The sequence below is a fragment of the Pristiophorus japonicus genome, chromosome 17 (genome assembly GCF_044704955.1).
Source record: "Pristiophorus japonicus isolate sPriJap1 chromosome 17, sPriJap1.hap1, whole genome shotgun sequence".
NCBI classification, from domain to species: domain Eukaryota; kingdom Metazoa; phylum Chordata; class Chondrichthyes; family Pristiophoridae; genus Pristiophorus; species Pristiophorus japonicus.
The window spans coordinates 80,377,191-80,397,838 of NC_091993.1; the positions used below are offsets into that span (position 1 = coordinate 80,377,191).

Sequence of the window (20,648 nt, forward strand, 5' to 3'; positions counted from 1 at the left end):
GTGCCTAATGGCTTATCTAGCATTGTATGGAGAGGGTATTTTTAAGTCTTGAAGGTTAAGTGACTAGATGGTCTTGCTGAGTTTGATCATTTATATACTGAACCATCCTTGGATTTGTTACACAGGTTAACTCTGCAAGTGGAATACAACTGCCGTCACTTTATTTTTGTAATTCATCTCTTTGAATACTTTCATCTTTTGGCTGTGATCTTGTTTTGTGAAATAAAAGTTTACCTGTTTCCTTCTTTATCCACTTCACTTTATCTGTAACAAAACCGTATGAACTTTTGAATAAGTAATTCATTTGAATAACTTTTAAAGTTCATACACACTCGTATTGTTTAATTATAGTTGCTCCAGAATGCTGATCCCAACTTTAAAGTTGTGCAACACCATTAAGTAATGGAAAAATATTTCTAACCTTTTACTGTATTTGGAAGTTAGAAGCTTAAAATGTAATTGTTATACTGATTATCTTTCCTGCCTACAGTGAAAGTGCCTAACTTTACATCACACATTATGGAAGACTTGATTTTGAGAAAGGTACTTGTGTTGACAGATCTCTTAATCACCTGTTCAGTGCTTGGTGTGAAGAAAGACATTCTTGCCTTTTGACCAGGAATGATGAATCTACCCTTTAAAACACATTAAGCTATCATTGTTCATATTTCATTGTTCAGTAACTTATTTACTGAATACTGTGATTCTGCAGCTCGCACATCCAAATGTCTGTGGAGATTTTTACCCAGAATCAAAATATGCACTAGTCTTTGGATTCAAGTGATTAAAATATTTTCCTGAAAGCTTAACTACTTTGATCTAAACTCTCCATCTCCATCTTCCAATCTGTCCTTGCTGGACAATTTAATTACTGTTGGAGGAGACTTTGTTGCCAAGAGCGGCTCCTTTTACTTTTGTTTTTCTCCCTCAATGTGAAGCAACACTTCCCTTGCACTATCACTCTGCCACCACACATTGATGCTCGAACACTCTGCCTAATTTCTTCTCAAAGGAATATTATAGTAATTCACTGGCATTCAGAATTCTTCTAATCACCTTCACCACCAGAACTGAACTATGCCACTGCTTAATGAAATATTTTATTTGTGTGTATGTACTAAAATCTACCAGAATCTTTCCAAATACTGCCACTGTCTTTTGTAATCAAATGCTGTATAAAGCTCTCTGTATTCAAAAGCACAATGGTTTTTGTAAATCAAAACTGTTAAATTCTGACAGTTCCCTTCCCTACTGCACCTTACATGTTACTCTATGGTCTGGTGAATCCTTTATGTAATGCATTCAATGTGCAATGCTCTGTTTCATTCAAGAGTAGTTACTGCCCTGTACTGTGTTGGCTTCAAGCTAACACTTCACTAGAATATTCCAGAACGCACAAACAGTAAACTACTCTCAAAGCATCTCTGCGGAAATACTGATGGGCTGAATATATACAAATATTTTGATGAGTTTAACATCTCTCAAAGGTTAAATATTTACAAAGACTTATCATTTTTTCCATCAAAATTAATTTTGGACAAATGTCCTTCAAAAATAGAGCCCCAAAATGCATAAATCCAAAGCTGTGCTCATATCAAAATGGAAAAATGCTAATTTGGACCAGGAGACTCTGTAAATTCAAGTGGAATTTGAGGTCAGTTTTCCTCCAAATTCCTGAATTCATTATTCTACTCATGGCTTCTATTTCTGATCAGAGCTTTAGTGTTAAAATTAACATTTTTATTCCATATTGTTACAAAGTTGCGGACAGAACTTGGAGCCCCATTGATCTTTCTAGTGCAGTTTTTATGGTTGTGGAAAGGATGGTCAGTCTGTTCAAATTGTATGTTGATGACTATCTTGTCACCATCAGAAGCCAGCATTTCTCCAATTATTGTAATACTGAATTTAACAAGTGATGCAATCCAGTAAAAGCCAACTATAGTAATATGAAAACTACTTTTTTTTAAAAACATCCATTCCAGGTTACATTTGTGTAATTTAACTGAGGTGTTTAGAAGTTACAACTACTGATACATTTGTGTAACACATGCAACTGTGACTCGACTGGTTACATTTGAGTAAAGGCACACCTGTCCTTTTGCTCAAAGTACAATAATTTTAGTACTGTGCAGTTAAGAATGCATGAGCATTGCAACACAGTGGTAAAACTGCAAGTTAAGTGGTTTAAAATGTGTTTGAGGCATTCATGTTGAAATTCTGCATTGTGGTATTTTCAGTTCCACATTGTTTTGTTTAGAGCCACTCCTGTACATGTTGATGACTGGTTCTGTGAACCAGTATTATGTTAAATAAATTTATATCATCTAAAGTTTTGAGTTTATGGTTTGTTGCTACTAAAACAATGTGCCTCCTATCAAATTAGTCAATAGATGCAACTTGATTGGTGTTGAATATCTGCTGTGATGATTGAGCTGTACCACAGTTACATTAATAGTCAAACAGCCCACTGTTGACACTTACTTAGTTTCTTAAAGCTGACAGTACTTTGTTGCCAAATAGAAGTTGAATTAAATTCCATGGTTACTATACTGAACAGGATCAGGAGAAAGGCTGCTCCACTACACAGTGACATTGTGCCAGAATTAAGTATATAGTTCTAGCCTATCTCCTAACTTGGAATGACAGAGGAGGAACTACTTTTATATACTCCTTCGTTTGACCTGCAGCAACTATTACTCTAGGTCCTGCTCTGAAGAAAGCTTTTCACCCATTGGGTCACTTAATTATTTATAACTTCAGTAAAACAAGTGTATACAGTAATTGTTGCAGAATGTAAAGAGGATAAGATGTATAATATTGTATAAAATAAACTTTTATTACTTTGAAGTGTGGGATTATTAGGACTACTTAAAGTACATTTTGAAAACTAGCATTAAAATGTGTTTATTGTCCGAACTGGCCTAATTTGAGACAGACATGAGGGGGCAGTCAAAGTGTAACTGGGTTCTAGTATAGGGTGCATTTTGATGGACTGACTGCTCATCTTTGGCTGTTCCTTGTATGCAAGGCATTAATGAGCTTTTTGTTTGATAATTTTCCCCCCATTTTTATAACACTTGTCAACCAATGTCATTCCCACATTGGTACCCTTGCCTGACTGATGGTGTTAATTCTGAAACATCTGTGACTAAGAACTTTATTGAGGTTTGTTCTCACTGTACAGTGCCTTTACAAGTTTACATTTCATTCTGAACAATGAAATATTATACACATGACTTGTAGGTTAAACAAGTACCAAACTAATCAGCTTGTTAATGTTACTTTCTATATTTAGGCAACACTGATCTTCACAGTATATTAAAATATCAGCTATAACTATTAATCTGAATTTATGCAGATTGTATTTAGTCAGTTTTTATGTACAAATCTTCAGCCATCCATTTCTTGAGCGAGAAATTAAGCAGTCATCTACTTGTAAGACTGTCTCCTCAAACTGGCTCTTTTTGCAATGCAGTGTATTAATCCCCTCTGCCCAAGAGGAGCAGAACACTGATGGGGCATCAAACCTCCACCATAAGTGTCTGAGGCAAGGGGGGGGGGTATAAAAAGAAAAATGTTTGATAATTTACTAAACTCAACAGCCTCCCTGAATTTTAGTCTACTCCCAAAATCTGTGCATTCCCCTTCATTTGGGGTGATTCGCTTTCAATTTGCACAAATATCCTTTTTTTAAATAAACATGTTTGGAGTCTCAGTACCTAAGTTCAACAGTCTAGGAAGAAAAATGGCTTGTGGGGCCCAGAATACACAATGTACAGACAGACATTTCAGTACGTTCAGTGGTTTCCGGTTAATGAAATGAAACTTTCTTGTACTTTGTGTTTGGGATTTGTCCACGCAGTTTAAGTCTTCTCACTGCCTCCCGCATGTGCTTTGGCTGCAAGGGTGGAGTTTCTCCCCATTTATCAGACACATCCAGAGCTTGTAATATATGTAAAAATAAAAGAAAATAAGTCAGCACAATTTGATTAAAAGAAATGTTCTGCTCAGTCAGAACACTGACAGGTGCTTCACTAGTCAACCAGTATAATGTGCAAACATCAATTCATTGTTTGGTGTTCATCAGATTTCATAATTTAGTACTGTTTCTAATTACATTTTATAGGAACTAGTTTACCTCCTGTGGCAGTGTCCATGGGCAAAGCAAATTCTAATTCCTCCATGTGTCATTCTTTGTTCTGTAGTCGTCATTTCTATAAATCTCCTTCCTCTAATCTCCCCCTCCCTCCCTGTATATTTATTTAATTGTATCTCTAATGGTACTCTCATTCCTTGATGCACTCAATTTCTATTTCTTGCCCTTGTTTACACTGAAGGTATGTGATATGACAGCCAAACTACTGGGATTAGGTGAACACAGGCTATCCAGTGTTTTCCCCCAGCTCCATGTGCAAATCTTAATTACCTACTCTGAATGGCAGATATCTCATGCAGTTTATCCCAGTTCAAGCTGCCATAGAAAAGGAGGGGTGTGTTTTTTTTTAGTAAAGGGCTGGCAATGAGATGCAAGTAGAAACTGAATTCAGTCAAGTTGGAAGCTGTCTCCCAGCATTCCCACATATCTCAGGCTTGCAATACTCAGAAAAAGTGGTACAGGATCATAGCTTCTCAGTCATAGGAGTCATTAAGGCTAAAAATGCTACCAAGAGACGTTTACATAAGCAAATTAGTTTCAGCAGTGAAATTCATGAGTATTAGTTTATTTTCACTGAAACATCTCAATGCTCAGGAGACTAAATCACTTCTTGAGTAGTCAGTTAGCAGGTACAGCTCAGTGGTTAGCACTCACCTGAATCAGAATGTTATGGGTTTAAGTCTCACTCCAGGGACTTGAGCACATACAATCCAGTGCTGCACTGCCAGAGATGCCATCTGCTCTCAAATGGACATAAGATCCCATGGCACTAGTGAGGAGCACGGGAGTTATCCCTGGTATCCTGACCAATATTTATCTCTCAATCAACATAACAAACACAGATTATCGGGTCATCACATTGCTATTGGGAGCTTACTGTGTGCAAATTGGCTGCCACGTTTCCTGTATTACAAAATTGACGACACTAAAGTACTTCACTGGCTGTAGTGCTTTGAGACGTTCGGTGATCATGAAAGGTGCTATATAAATGCAAGTTTCTTTTTTTCTGACTGGCGGTTGCTTTTAAGGTTGGAGTATAATCAATCAGACAAGAAATGGAGGAACCCCAAGCATGAGTGAGTAACTGAAGCAGACAGCACTGCTGTGTCTTCCACAGCCGACATCATTCTCACTTTGGCTTTGCTGTTTGATGAGTATAAACATAAAATTAAGTGTAAAACTAGTTTTAACTTCCTGAATCTCTTACCCCTATATTCTAACATGAACTAGCAGGTACTCAAACTTCTAAAAAGTAATTTTGGCATTCGGTCCTCCCATCTCTTATTTTGTTATCCCTTTAAAAGCTCTACTGTTTGAACTCACCTTCTTCCATCACTTCACCCACAAAGACTTTGGAAATACCAGACATGGCAATCACTACATTCTGAGATACTGAGCAGCCGGTGATTGACTGGATCAGCTGGAAAAGAGAGCATAGCAAAATCATAACTACTAGACATGGGGACATAAATATAGCTAACTTATTTTTTTGGTATACTTGCCTTGTTAAAATTAGCCAATGAAGAGCCATCTATCATTGCCTTTTTGATAAGTACAGTGTTAATTTTCAGCACACATTAAAATAAACTAATGCTTCCAGCATACTTTCTGAAATGTCAGAAGTACTCGCACTCCAATTTGAATGTTCCTTGCAATCTTAAGATACAAAACCCAATTTGTAATGGTGAACTCTTGTGCCAATAAGAAAATTGCTTTATGCATAGTTAATGTGAACTAGGCTGTGGCCATTGTGCCTTACAGATCGATAATGCAACAAAAATGTCCTGTTTTGATAGCTGTCCAAAATGCTAAGCCCTTGGAACTTGATTTATACATTATTTATAAAGAATTTGTTGTGCAATGAAGGCGCACTAGCCTCGGCCTTGGTTTTGTAAAACTTGAAGCCACAATGCAGTTCTCAGTTGTGTGTAAACTGGATTCAATATTTTGCATCATGGAGAGGCTGGTCAATTTACCAGTCAGGTGGGAATATATAGGAGCAAGTAACATTTTCTTAGTTACTTATTTCTCATGCGTATTATTCCAACCAGACACTTACAAGGCCTACTCACTGGCCCCTGGAAAAAATCTAGCAGACAACTGAGGTACAAGAGTAGATAGATTGTTTCTCTCAAACAATCTCTCATGGCTTCTCCATATGTTAACCATTGGAGTGAACTTATCAATTTTGCACTGATATTAAAATTGGAATGTAAATCTGATGTTGAGGCTTAAACTAACTCCAAAACAAAGCCGTGATCCTGGATTCCAACTTTACACTATAGCTACAGCATCTGTGTAAAGCAAAACCACATCACACAAATGCTGCAGTTGTAGTGTAAATGCAGTTGTAGTGTAAATGCACCAAGTGACATTGCTGTGTATGTGCTAAATCACCATTCTATAGAGCCACACCCACTGGAAACTAGATTGAGATTATCCAATATTATTGTGTACATCTTTATCACACAAGTCTGGGCTGGATCTGAATCCATATCACAGATGAAAGGGCAGAGTACTAGCCAGTCCAGAACTTGCCAATCAATTCAGCTTTACACAACTGCATCTTCTCTTGGCCAATTAGCATGGCTGGAGAAATGTGATTCCAGATTCTCTACATTACTGGACAGCGGGGACAGTAATAACCTCGGGGTGGGTTCATTAATATCTTTTAAAAAATGAATTGGGTGAGCAAAGAAAATCACATTTGGGGAGTTTTGCAATGCTTTACTAGACATCAATACAGAGATTGATTAGCTGCAAAATACATGCTAGTTGGTTTTCCCAATTTAAAAAATGGAATTGAAAGAGTTAAGAGTACTTGGAATGAATTTTTTTTATATTATAATTTTTGACAGCAATGTTAGACTGACCAAGAGTAACTAACCCGTTTAATAGCTGCTTTGGGAAAAGCGGAGCGACGATACATCTCATAGCGATTCAACTGCTCCTCTGAAAAGGATGAAACCAGGATCCTGGTAAAATAAAATAATCCTTTAAATATACATTTGACATCTTCAGTGAACTCTGCGTCATCTTTAAATTAACAGAATTACCAGGAGTTCTACTGGGACCAAGTAGTCTAGTTCTCACTTCCATTTGAAGCTTGGAATCATTGAATGGCCGCCTTCCGTGCTGTAATCATTCTGCCAGTCGAACCCGTGCCGGCTCTCTGCAAGAACACCTCAGCTCGTCCCCTTTCCCCGTAGCCCTGCAAATGTTTTTTCTGTCAGGTACCTATCCAACTCTCTTGAAAGCAGTGATTGAGTCTGCCTCCACCACCCTTTCAGGCAGTGCATTCTAGATCCTAACCATTCGCTACATAAAGTTTTCTCTTAATCGCCTTTGGTTCTAATCATAGAACTTTACAGCATGGAAGGAGGCCATTTCAGCCCATCGTGTCCGCAACGGCCAACAATAGGCTATTCAGCCTAATCCCACTTTCCAGCTCTAGGTCTTTAACGCTACAAGTTATGGTACTTCAAGTGCACATCCAAGTACTTTTTAAAATGTGAGGGTTTCTGCTTCGACCATCCTTTCAGGCGGCGAGTTCCAGACCCCCAAAACCCTCTGCATTGAAGAAATTTCCCCTCAAATCCGCTCTAAACCTTCTACCAATTCCTTTAAATTTATGCCTCCTGGTTGTTGACCCCTCTGCTAAAGGGAAATAGGCTCTTTCTATCCACTATATCTCGGCCCCTCAATGAAGTCTCCCCTCAGCCTTCTCTGTTCCAAGGAAAGCAAATCCAGCCTATCCAATCTGTCCTCATAGCTAAGATTCTCAATTCCCAGCAACATCCTCGTAAATCTCTGTACCCTCTCCAGTGCAATCATGTCCTTCCTGTATTGCGGTGACCAGAACTGCACGCAGTACTTCAGCTGTGGCCTAACCAGTGTTTTATATAGTTCAAGCATAATCGACCTGCTCTTATATTCTCTGCCTTGGCTAATAAAGGCAAGCATTCCATATGCCTTCTTATCCACCTGGTCTACTACCTTCAGGGATCTGTGGACATGCACTCCAAGGTCCCTTTGTTCCTCTCAATTTCCCGCTCTTTAATGTGTATTCCCTTGCCTTGTTAGCCCTCCTCAAATGCATTACATCACATTTATCTGGATTAAATTTCATTTGCCACTGTTCTGCACAGCAGTGTACTATGTACAGCAGGCACCTTAAAGCACTGGAGAAGTACCACCAACGCTGCCTCCACAAGATCCTACAAATCCATTGGCAGGATAGATGCACCATTAGTGTTCTCACTCAGGCCAACATCCTCAGCATCGAAGCAATGACCACGCTTGATCAGCTCCGATGGACAGGCCACACTGTCCACATGCCTGCTACGAGACTCACAAAACAAAACAAGTGCTCTACTTAGCAACGACACAGCAAGCGGCATGGTGGGCAGAGGAAACACTTCAAGGACACCCTCAAAGCCTCCTTGAAATAGAAAATAGGAACACTAGTAGGCCATTCGGCCCTTCGAGTCTGCACCGCCATTCAATAGAATGGCTGATCCTCTATCACAACACCATATTCCCACCTTTTCCCCATACCCCATGATGACTTTTGTTTCTAGAAATCTATCTCCCTCTTAAATGGTAGCGCATTCCACAGGTTCACCACCCTCAGTGAAAAAATTTCCTACCCCATATCTCGAGACTGTGACCCCTTGTTCTAGACTTCCCAGCCAGGGGAAACATTCAGTCTATCCAACCCAGTCAGAATTTTATATGTTTCAATGAGATCTCCTTTCATTCTTCTAAACTCGAGTGAACACAGGCCTAGTCGACCCAATCTCTCCTCAGTATGACAGTCCTGCCATCCCAGGAATCAGTCTGTTGAACCTTCGCTGCACTCCCTCTATGGCAAGTATATATATCCTTTCTTAGGTAAGGAGACCAAAACTGCGCACAATACTCCAGGTACGTCTCACCAAGACCCTGTATAACTGTAGTAAGACATCCTTGCTCCTGTAGTCAAATCCTCTTGCAATGAAGGCCAACGTACCATTTGCCTTCCTAATTGCTTGCTGCACCTGCATGTTTGCTTTCAATGACTGGTGTACAAGGACACCCAGGTCCCTCTGTACATCGACACTTCCCAAGCCATCACACTTTAAATAATACTTTGTCCTTATGTTTTTCCTACCAAAGTGGATAACTTCACATTTATCCACATTATACTGCATCTGCCATGTGTTTGCCCACTCATTCAACCTATCTAAATCACCTTGCAGCATCTTTGCATCCTCCTCACAACTCACAATCCCCACCTAATTTTGTGTCATCAGAAAACTTGGAAATATTATATTTGGTTTCCTCATCCAAATCATTTATATATATATATTGTGAATAGCTGGGGCCCAAGCACTGGTCCCTGTGGTCATCATCATCATCATATGCGGTGCCTCAAAACGAGGATGACTTGCTTCCACGCCAAAAAAAGGATGTTTTGAAAGAAGAACCCAAAATACATCCTCAAGAGTGGAAGATGCCTGTGCGTGGATTTTTATTTATTTTTTTTTAAAATGTGTGGTGACGGTTGCACACAGCCACCACACGGGCTTGACAGAGCTCGGTCTTGGTCCAGTGGCAAGAGTTACCAAAGACAACTGGAGACCTGCTCTGCTGCACGGACCCAGTGCGCACACATATCAGTGTGGGCTGGCCCGTGCTGCCCCTGGGCCCCTGGCTCCGAACTCACGCCTCCCCTGGGTCCCGATCACATCCCTCCACAGTCTCTCAGCTCCTTCGCCCCGATCTCATCGCTCCTGCTGCACCTGCCCACGCTCCAATCACCGACCTGGACCTTGCTGACGTCACCCTTCGCTGCCGCTGCCCTCCTGCACCAGCTCGCGCTGTATCTTGAAGTGCTGCTCCCAGGCCTCCGCACCTTCTCTCCTTTTATGGCCTTGTGGTACCCTACTAGTCACTGACCGCCACCCCGAAAAAGACCTGTTTATTCCCAATCCATGTCAATACATTACCCCCAATCCTATGTGCTTTAATTTTGCACACTAACCTCTTCTTATGTGGGACTTTATCAAAGGCCTTCCGAAAATCCAAATACACTACATCCACTGGTTCTCCCTTATCTATTCTATTAGTTACATCCTCAAAAATACTCCAGTAGGTTTGTCAAACATGATAGTGCAACATCCGCATCGACACCTGGGAATTCCTGGCCCAAGACCGCTCAAAGTGGAGGAGAAGCGTCCAGGAAGGTCCCGAACACCTAGAGTCTCTTCATCAGGAGCATGCAAAAGCCAAATGCAAACAGCAGAAGGTACGCACAACAACCATCTGCCCCAGCGGTGACAGAGACTGTAGGCCCCACATTGGACTCATCAGTCACCTGAGAACTCATTAGTGTGGAAGCAAGTCATCCTCAACTCTGAAGGACTGCCTCAGAAGATATTTCCTCTCCTGATTCTTTCTACCAAAATGTATTAATTCACACTTTTCTGCGTTAAATTTCACCAGCTTGACTCTGTCCTCTTGATTTGTTTAGGAAATTGACAAATTTCAAGTCCTGATTGAAATTAAGCCTTCAGAAGCAGCAATACCATCTTGTAAAACCATTAGATGCACCATGTTGCGAGGTCAGATGATGTAAATGTATACAGACTATTTGACTTGGACGGAGGCTGCAGAGCTAAAGGACATAGATAGAAATAAAAGGAAGCATTCAGATTTGAAGACACTGAAGATTAGTAGAATGTTTCCTCCCACATGAATTAAGAAGTAATGCAAGCAATTTAGGAGAGAGACCAGAGAACGGGATTTTTTTTTTTTTTTACACAGAGGGCTGTAGAGGCTCAGTCGTCGAGTATATTCAAGAGAGCTCGATAGCTGTGGAAAGCACCAGCAGAGTTAGTGACTGAGCGGAGACCTGGTCACCAACTGGTCAACATTTAAGAATAGGTTAGATAGGTGGTTGAAGGATTGGGGGTATAAAGGGATCTGGGGACAGGGCTGGCACATGGAATTAGGACTACTGCCTGTGTGGAAGAGAAACACCAACACGGACTGGTTGGGCCAAACTGGCTGTTTCCATGGTGTAACTTCTATGTAAATCCACACTCTTGCTTGCTCCCCATATTACTTAACATTCCTCTTTTTCACATAGCTAATTCCACTTTTAGAAGAATTTATGGAATCTGCTTCAAGAAATCCACATTCTGGAAACCCTGTGTGTAAATAAATAGCTTCTATGCGCCCTTTTTAATGTACTGCACCACAGAATTTATATGCAATTCCATAAAGTTGAATTCATATGATTCTATGAGGATCTCGGTTTTGCTGCCAAGAAGATGCTTCCTCTTTGTCACGACAAAGCAACAGCTAGCTAGCAGTTGAGAGACATTCAATTTCAGTTACATGAACCTTCAGCTCTATCAACATCCTGCAGCTGGTTCTGAGCCAGAGTCAAAACTGACCAAAAAAATCCTGAGACTGTTCCATGTTGCTAAACTTACAATATTTCTAAGTGGCAACATACTTTCTATTTAATATAGAGACCACTCCTCCAATAATAGTTCCCAAAAAAGTGACCTGGTCAGGCAATACATTGCTAGTGTCCCTCTCTAAAAGTAGTAAAACAAATCATTTGAATCGTGTTTTTAAATTAGGCGAAATAATAAATGTTGAATTATTGATGAGAGAAGTGAAGCTAAAGATCAATAAAACAGTTCAAATGCCAACCAAACCCACTACATTGAAGCTCAACTTGTTAATGGATGTCACTTGAAACCAAAGTTACAACCTTATTAGCACTCTGTACCATTTAAAAGCTTTTTTATTCTACTTCAGTTAAGAATTAGGGCTACTTTTATGTTTTCACTGCAGACCAATACTGTCACTGGAGATTTTCTTCTTAATTCTGTTAGTATTCAATCCAAGAGTTCTTCATTATACTGATAGTCAATATTATGAGGAATATCTGCACTGTACTGCAGTGCAAGTTTATAACATTTAGTTGCACTGACTGTTCACACCAGCAGAAGAAAACAGTAGTAGTGCTTTACTTCTGTACATATTGCTATATAGCAATCTTCTGGAATTTTTTGAGGATGTTTCCAGTAAAGTGGACAAAGGAGAACCAGTTGATGTGGTATATTTGGACTTTCAGAAGGCTTTCGACAAGGTCCCACACAAGAGATTAATGTGCAAAGTTAAAGCACATGGGATTGGGGATAGTGTGCTGTCGTGGATTGAGAACTGTTTGTCAGACAGGAAGCAAAGAGTAGGAGTAAATGGGTACTTTTCAGAATGGCAGGCAGTGACCAGTGGGGTACCGCAAGGTTCTGTGCTGGGGCCCCAGCTGTTTACATTAATGTACAATGATTTAGACGAGGGGATTAAATGTAGTATCTCCAAATTTGCGGATGACACTAAGTTGAGTGGCAGTGTGAGCTGCGAGGAGGATGCTATGAGGCTGCAGAGTGACTTGGATAGGTTAGGTGAGTGGGCAAATGCATGGCAGATCAAGTATAATGTGGATAAATGTGAGGTTATCCACTTTGGTGGTAAAAACAGAGAGACAGACTATTATCTGAATGGTGACAGATTAGGAAAAGGGGAGGTGCAACGAGATCTGGGTGTCATGGTACATCAGTCATTGAAAGTTGGCATGCAGGTACAGCAGGCGGTTAAGAAAGCAAATGGCATGTTGGCCTTCATAGCGAGGGGATTTGAGTACAGGGGCAGGGAGGTGTTGCTACAGTTGTACAGGGCCTTGGTGAAGCCACACCTGGAGTATTGTGTACAGTTTTGGTCTCCTAAACTGAGGAAGGACATTCTTGCTATTGAGGGAGTGCAGCGAAGGTTCACCAGACTGATTCCCGGGATGGCGGGACTGACCTATCAAGAAAGACTGGATCAACTGGGCTTGTATTCACTGGAGTTCAGAAGAATGAGAGGGGACCTCATAGAAACGTTTAAAATTCTGACAGAGTTAGACAGGTTAGATGCAGGAAGAATGTTCCCAATGTTGGGGAAGTCCAGAACCAGGGGACACAGTCTAAGGATAAGGGAGAAGCCATTTAGGACCGAGATGAGGAGGAATTTCTTCACCCAGAGAGTGGTGAACCTGTGGAATTCTCTACCACAGAAAGTTGTTGAGGCCAATTCACTAAATATATTCAAAAAGGAGTTAGATGAATTCCTTACTACTAGGGGGATCAAGGGGTATGGTGAGAAAGCAGGAATGGGGTACTGAAGTTGCATGTTCAGCCATGAACTCATTGAATGGCGGTGCAGGCTAGAAGGGCCGAATGGCCTACTCCTGCACCTTGTTTCTATGTTTCTACACACTTACACGAGCAATAGCAGCAAAGATTCCTGTAGGCATGGCTTGAGCACAGAATTGTGCTTGGCTTTGATACGCCAGCTAACCCTCTGCCCTGCCCTACTTCAGACAACTTGGAGGGGCCTTCAAATGACTTGGTGCAGGCCTACTGGCAAGGTTGGAATAAGACCCTGCAGGAGCTGCATGTGTGGTGCCCCCCCAAAAGCATAAATAGGTCAGAGTCAGCAGCAGATAAGGTGGTTAAGGCGGCTTAAGAAGACGGAATGCTTGCCTTTATTAGCCGTGGCATAGACTATAAGAGCGGGGGGGGGGGGGGGGGGGTTATGCTTGAACTGTATAAAACACTGGTTAGGCCACAGCTGGAGTACTGCGTGCAGTTCTGATTACCGCATTACAGGAGGGATGTGATTGCACTGGAGAGGGTACAGATAAGATTTATGAGGATGTTGAGGGCAGATTGGATAGGCTAGGTTTGTTTTCCTTGGAATAGAGGAGGCTGAGGGGGTACCTTATTGAGCTGTATAAAATTATGAGGGGCTGAGATAGAGTGGATAGAAAGGGCATATGTCCCTTAGCAGAGGAAACAACCACCAGAGGGCATAAATTTAAAGTAATTGGTAGGAGGTTTAGAGGGGATTTGAGGGGAGGTTTCTTCAACACAGAGGGTGGTTGAGGTCTGGAACTCTCTGATTCAAAGGGTGGTTGAGGCAGAAACCCTCACATTTAAAAAATACTTGGCTATGCATTTGAAGTGCCTTTTGTTGGCCAGCGCCAACACGATGGCCTCCTTCAGTGCTGTAAATTTCTATGATTCTATTAAATGGTCCCAAAATATAAAAAGGGACGAGAGAAAGTGAGGTTGAAATTGCGATTCCTCCCTCTCAGACACTGACTGACCTGCTGCTTTTTAAATACAGTGTTTCAAATGAGGAGAGTTTGCAACATTGCCTCCCCTTCAAGTGAGAAATTATATGTGAAATTTCTGATGACAATGGTTCACAAACTGCCACAGGGCCCGAGAGGCTCCAGGAAGGCCCAGGCCCCCGATTGCTGGGGTCACGGGCTGTTGGGGCCCGGGGAGCCCAGAGACACGTTTGGGGGGCCCAGGGTTGCCAGGTGGGCGGGACACGGTTGCTAATGCTGCGGCGCGCGCACTCACTGCATCTTTTGGATTTCGTCCTCGTCCACTTTCTGCTTCTTGTCCTTTTTGTCGCGGACCGGCTCCACGCGCAGCTTCTTGGCCTGCTGGCCGGCCTCTCCTTCTTCATCGTCCTCTTCCTCCGCGCCGCCTTCCCGGGGCTCGGCCGGCTTCATCTCGCCCTCCCCTTGGGCCTGGTTCCCGCTGGGCTCCGGCGGCTGGGCCGCGCCCTCGGCTTCCCCTGAAGAGGAGGAGGCGACCGCGTCCCCGGCCTTGGGTGGCTCGGCGGGGGCCGCCGCCGTCCCAGCGGTCTTAAACTTGGGCTCTTCTTCCAAATCCATGGGCGCTGGGTTCAGGCCCCGGCAGACGGGTCCGCGGGAGGGACAAACCGCACGGAAGTCACAACTTCAAAACACCCTGCTGATCTCAGCCTAGTCCGCTCTCATGAACTCCCCCCACGGCCCAGTAAAAGACTTGCATTTATATAGCGCCTTTCACGGCCACCTTAGGCACTGAGGCAAATTGAAGGAACTCAAAGCGCTTTACAGTCAATGAAGTACTTTTGGAGTGTGGTCACTGTTGTAATGTGGGAAACGCGGCAGCCAACCTGCGTGCAGCAAGCTCCCACAAACAGTAATGTGATAATGACTGTGATTAAAAGGCTGCATCAGAGGGAGCAGTGTACGGCGGCGCGGTCCCGGCCTGCAAGACCATCAACAGGCCGGGGCCATCAGAGGGAGCATACTACTGCAGGAGGGCGACGACTGCAAAGTCAGGTCGCTGATTGCAGTGCGGGCAGGCACAGCAGGAGGGGCAAAGGAATGGCAAGAGTTTGTAGAAGGAAGTGACCGGGGCCCAGGAGATGCGTGAGTCTGGGGCCCAGAAGAGGCGAGGGCCATGGGGCAGCACGGGCCAGCCCACACTGCGATATGTGTGCGCGCTCAGTCTGTGCAGCAGAGCTAGTCTCCAGTCGTCTTGGGTAATCCTTGTCACTGGACTAAGACCTAGCTCTGTCAAGCCCGTGTTGTGGCTGGTGACCAACGGCCACCACACGTTAAAAAAATCCAAGCACAGGTATCTTCCACCCTCCAAGCTATAGTTCGGGATCTGGAATATTAGGTCCTTCATTGAAACACCTGTGAACTCATTCCTTTTTGGCGTGGAAGCAAGTCATCCTCGCTTCGAGGGACTGCCTATGATGATGAATGACCAGATAATCTGTTTTTTTGCAATGTTGATTGAGTGATAAATATCGACCAGGACGTTTTCCATCGTTTTAGATCGAAACATTAGCTCTGTTTCTCTCTCCACAGATGCTGCCTGACCTGCTGAGTATTTCCACCATTCTGTTTTTATTTCAGATTTCTAGTATCCGCAGTATTTTGCTTTTGTTTCATCAATGTTTTAAGAAAGAACCTAAAAACAACTTGAATTTCTATAGCACATTTAACGTAGTGAAACATTCCAAGGTGGTTCACAGCAGCGTTGTCAAGACACAATTTGACACTGAGCCACTTGGGATAAGAACAGAAAGTTGTAGGTTTTAAAGAGTGCCTTAAAGGAAAAGAGAGAGGCGGAGAGGTTTAAGGAAGGAATTCCATCGCTTAGGGCTTAGATATCTGAAAGCATGGCCGCCAGTGGTGCGGCAAAGGAAATCAGGGATGTGCAAGAGGCCAGAATTGGAGGAATGTACAGTTCTTGGAGGGTTGTAGGGCTGAAGGGCACCAGAGGGACTGGAGTGCATCATCACCCCTGGCAACCAAAGTTTAATTTGTCTAAGTTTGTCGGTTTTAGTGCCCCCACCCCCCTTTTAGCCAGGGGGCACTTGTATAATTTGTGTTTTTGGTGCCCTCAAAAAAAAACAAGAGGGCACTTGAAAAGTTTTTGGAGTGTGGCCCCCCTTTAATCAGGGGGCACTTGATTACTGTGTCTACACAAAATAGTTGTAGGGCAGAAGGAGGTTACAGAGATAGAGAGGTGCGAGACCATGAAGTGATTTGAACACAAGGATAAGAATTTTAAATCTGAGGCATTGCTGGACCAGGAGCCAATATAGGTTAGCGAGTACAGTGGTGCTGGGAGAACAGGACTTGGTGCGAGTCAGGATATGAGTTTTTAATGGACTCAAGTTTATGGCAGTTGAAGATGGAAGGCTGGCCAGGAGAGCATTGGAATAGTCGAGTCTGGAAGTAACAAAGACATTGATGAAGCTTTCAGCAGCAGATAGGCTGAGGCAGCGGTGCAGACAGGTGATCTTCCAGAGGTGGAAGTAGGCGGTCTTTGTGATGGAGAGAGTATGGGATTGGGAACGCAACTCAGGTCAAATAAGACGCGAAGGTTGCCAACAGTCTAGTTCAGCCTCAGACAGTGGCCAGGGTATATAACATTCATATTGCCCATCCTAGTTGTCCTGAGAAGGTGATGATGGACCTTCTTCTTAAACCATTGAAGGCCTTGCGGTGATGGTGCTTCCACTATGGTGAATTCCAGAATCTTGACCTTGCTGTGGGCATATTGGCTGTGCATTTCCCTATATTTCAACTGTGACTGACTACAATACATATTATTTTTGATTGCCATAAAGGTACTTGTTTCTATACTGGATGTCTGCAATGAACAAACAATCGTAGGTGAAGATGGACCAAGTGGTCTCATTTCCTGTTTCTATTCCACATTTGCTTTTTTTGGGTGGGGGTGGATGGGGGGGGCGCGGTGGTGTCGGGTCATCAATCTCTCTGTGATTAAGGTTTATCCCATTTTTACATCAGTCCTGCAGATCTGACAAGTGTTTTTGTGTTTAATCTAAGTGCCTGATCACTTCAAAACATCTCAAAGTTTTTCACACACATTTCAAGTACAATGGCTACTATTATCTAGGCAAATGTTGTCCTTTTCATATTCTGTGAGGTCTGCCAGCTCCCTTGTGCTCGCTCTCTCTCCAAACAGTGGACTGTCTACACACTCCTCAATGTGATTATAGGCATTGAATAAGTGATTTTATTTATTTAAGATATATATATACAGTTTAATACAGTGAGATATGCATTTCCCCAAATATAACACAACAAAAACACAACTTTCTTTCTCTCTCTTCGTTTCCCACATTACAACAGTGACTACACTTCAAATAGTACTTCATTGGCTGTAAAGCGCTTTGTGACATCCGGTGGTCATGAAAGGCACTATATAAATGCAAGTCTTTTGTCTCACCACAACGTGGGCCACCAGTGTGGGCCCAAACAAACACGTGTGCCTTGCACAGTCCTTTCCCAGACAACTGTCCGTTATGAGTTGATAGCTTTCTGCTGACAAGAATACTTTGTGTGACCTTGGCTGTTAACCCCTTAAATGCTGTTTTAGTCGTACAAAGTATATAAATTCAATAAATTGAATTTGGACCAAGAAATGCATTTTTATCACATCTGTCCTAGTATAAATTCCATGTTTTCCTGCCCTGATCACAACACCCTCTGCCAATGTAGGGATTGAACAGGCTCCTTATTGCTTCTACTCAGTTTAGTCCTGTCCAGACAACAGTATGTCTTGTCTTAATTTGTTAACTTTCAATCTTATTGTTGATTGGCTCAATCATGCCTCAGTTCTCTGGCTGTTCTGACATGTACTTTAGTTTGTTAGTATTGCAATATTGCTCTTCTGCTGTATATAATGTGAACATGGCCTCTTTTAAAATTTATTTCTCTTTCTCCATTTGTATTTTTATCCTTTTTTCCTCCCCTGTGTGTTGTAGTAATTGCTGTGTAATTAAAAATTCCAAAAATAAGAAGTTAAAAAAAGTGAACTACTTTTGCAGCTGCCACCAGTTCACCTTCCCAAGGACTCCTGCTTCTCTCTGGACCACTAGATGCAGCAGTTACTGTCTCTGCTGCAAGTCTTCAGGGTTACAGGGAGAAAACAAATTGTTGAAAAGTTTTTTTTAAACAGCAAAGTTTGCAACTTTTAAAGAAAGTGATACGTCCTTACTAGACAGTATAAATGCACACGAGGCCCATGCTTGAGAGGTCAGTCTGTGACTTGTCCTTTATTCAATAGCACTCAAGTGATGGAAGTGGGTGGAGCTTCCCCTTTTATATCTGAAGGTCCAGGTTAGGAGTGTCTCCCACAAGTTCACCGCCTAGTGGTCATTGTTCTCACAGTGTACAACTTAGGTCAGATTATACATGGGTTACAATGCTGGTTGAATACATGACAGAAAGAACTTGCATTTTACATAGCATTACATAGGATATACAACACAGAAACAGGCCATTCTGCCCAACCAGTTCATGCCGGTGTTTATCCTCCACTTGAGCTTCTTCCCATCTTTCCTCATCTAAATCTATCAGCACAACCCTCAGATGCTTGTCTACCATCTATACTATTCTCTTCAACCACTCCCTGCGGTAGCGAGTTCCACATTCTCACCACTCTCTGGGTAAAGATGTTTCTTCTGAATTTCCTATTGGATTTCTTGGTGACTATCTTATATTGATGACCTCTAGTTATGTTCTTCCCCACAAGTGGAAACATTCTCTCTGTATCCACTCTATCAAAACCTTTCATCATTTTAAAGACCTCAATTTGGTCATCCTTCAGCCTTCTTTTTTCAAGAGAAAAGAGACCCAGCCTGTTCATCCTTTTATGATATGTATACCCTCACATTTCTGGTATCATCCTTGTAAATTTTCTCTACACCCTCTCCAATGTTTCTATATCCTTTTTATAATATGGCGACGAGAACTGAATGCAGTACTCTTAAGTGTGGTCCAATCAAGATTTGATACAGGTTTAGCATAACTTCCCTACTTTTCAATTCTATACCTCGAGAAATAAACCCTGGTGCTTGGTTTGCGTTTTTATTGCCTTGCTAACCTGTGTCGCAACTTTTAGTGATTTAGTATTTGTACTCCGAGATCCCTTTGTTCCTCTGCTTTCTGTCTTGAAGCCAGCTAGCTATCCATTCTGCTACTTGTCCCCTGACTCCGCATTCTCTGACCTTGTTCATCAGTATATTATGGGGTACCTTTTGAAAATCTAGATAAATTACATCTACTGTATTATAATTTTCTACTCTCTGTTACTGCTTCAAAAAATTCTGTGAGATTGGTCACACAAGACTCCCTTTTGAAATCCATGCTTGACTATTCGTTATTATATTTTTAGTTTCTAGACATTCTTCTATTTTTTCCCTTAGTAGGGATTCCTTTATTATTCCGATCACCGATGTTAAGCTGACTGGCCAATAATTCCCTGGACATGTTCTATCCCCCTTCTTAAATATAGGTATTATGTTAGCTATCCATCAATCTTCTGGGACTACACCTTTTTCTAACAAATTATTAAATATGTGTAGTACCCTGCTATCTCTTTCCGAGATTATTTTCAAATGTGTGGATGCAATCTATCCAGTCCAGGAGTTTTATCCTGCCGTGACCGACAGAGCTATGGACCTAGTGTTGGAAGGTGGGATTAGGCTGGGTAGCTATTTTTCGACTGACACGGATGGACACGATGGGACGAATTTTTTTACAATTCTATGATCCTTTTTGAGTTTGATTACTTTATTTAATATATTCCCTCTTTTTATTTTAAATGCACATCTCATTACTAATCTCATCATTCAATGTCATGTCCACCTGTTCTATCTCCCTGGTAAATACAGAAGCAAAATAATTATTTAAGATTTCTGCCATCTCTCTATCGTTACCTGTGGTATTATCTTGTCGATCCCTTAATGGTCCTATTCCCATCCCGACCTTCCTTTTTTTATTGACGCACCTGTGAAATAATTGACTATTTTAGAAACATAGAAACATAGAAAATAGGTGCAGGAGTAGGCCATTCAGCCCTTCTAGCCTGCACCGCCATTCAATGAGTTCATGGCTGAACATGAAACTTCAGTACCCCCTTCCTGCTTTCTCGCCATACCCCTTGATCCCCCGAGTAGTAAGGACTTCATCTAACTCCCTTTTGAATATATTTAGTGAATTGGCCTCAACCACTTTCTGTGGTAGAGAATTCCACAGGTTCACCACTCTCTG

General features: G+C 42.1%; 1 protein-coding gene across 1 annotated transcript; it reads right to left on the bottom strand.

The window, feature by feature from the left end:
* Positions 1-3,142: 3,142 nt before the first annotated feature.
* On the bottom strand, positions 3,143-15,034 carry taf11 (TAF11 RNA polymerase II, TATA box binding protein (TBP)-associated factor). The gene is made up of 4 exons (XM_070858886.1): positions 14,632-15,034; positions 7,047-7,134; positions 5,483-5,579; positions 3,143-3,945 (listed from the first exon to the last, which is right to left on the bottom strand). The coding sequence occupies exons 1-4, from the start codon at positions 14,949-14,951 to the stop codon at positions 3,815-3,817; spliced, it is 636 nt and encodes a 211-aa protein (XP_070714987.1). The 5' UTR covers positions 14,952-15,034; the 3' UTR covers positions 3,143-3,814.
* Positions 15,035-20,648: the final 5,614 nt, after the last annotated feature.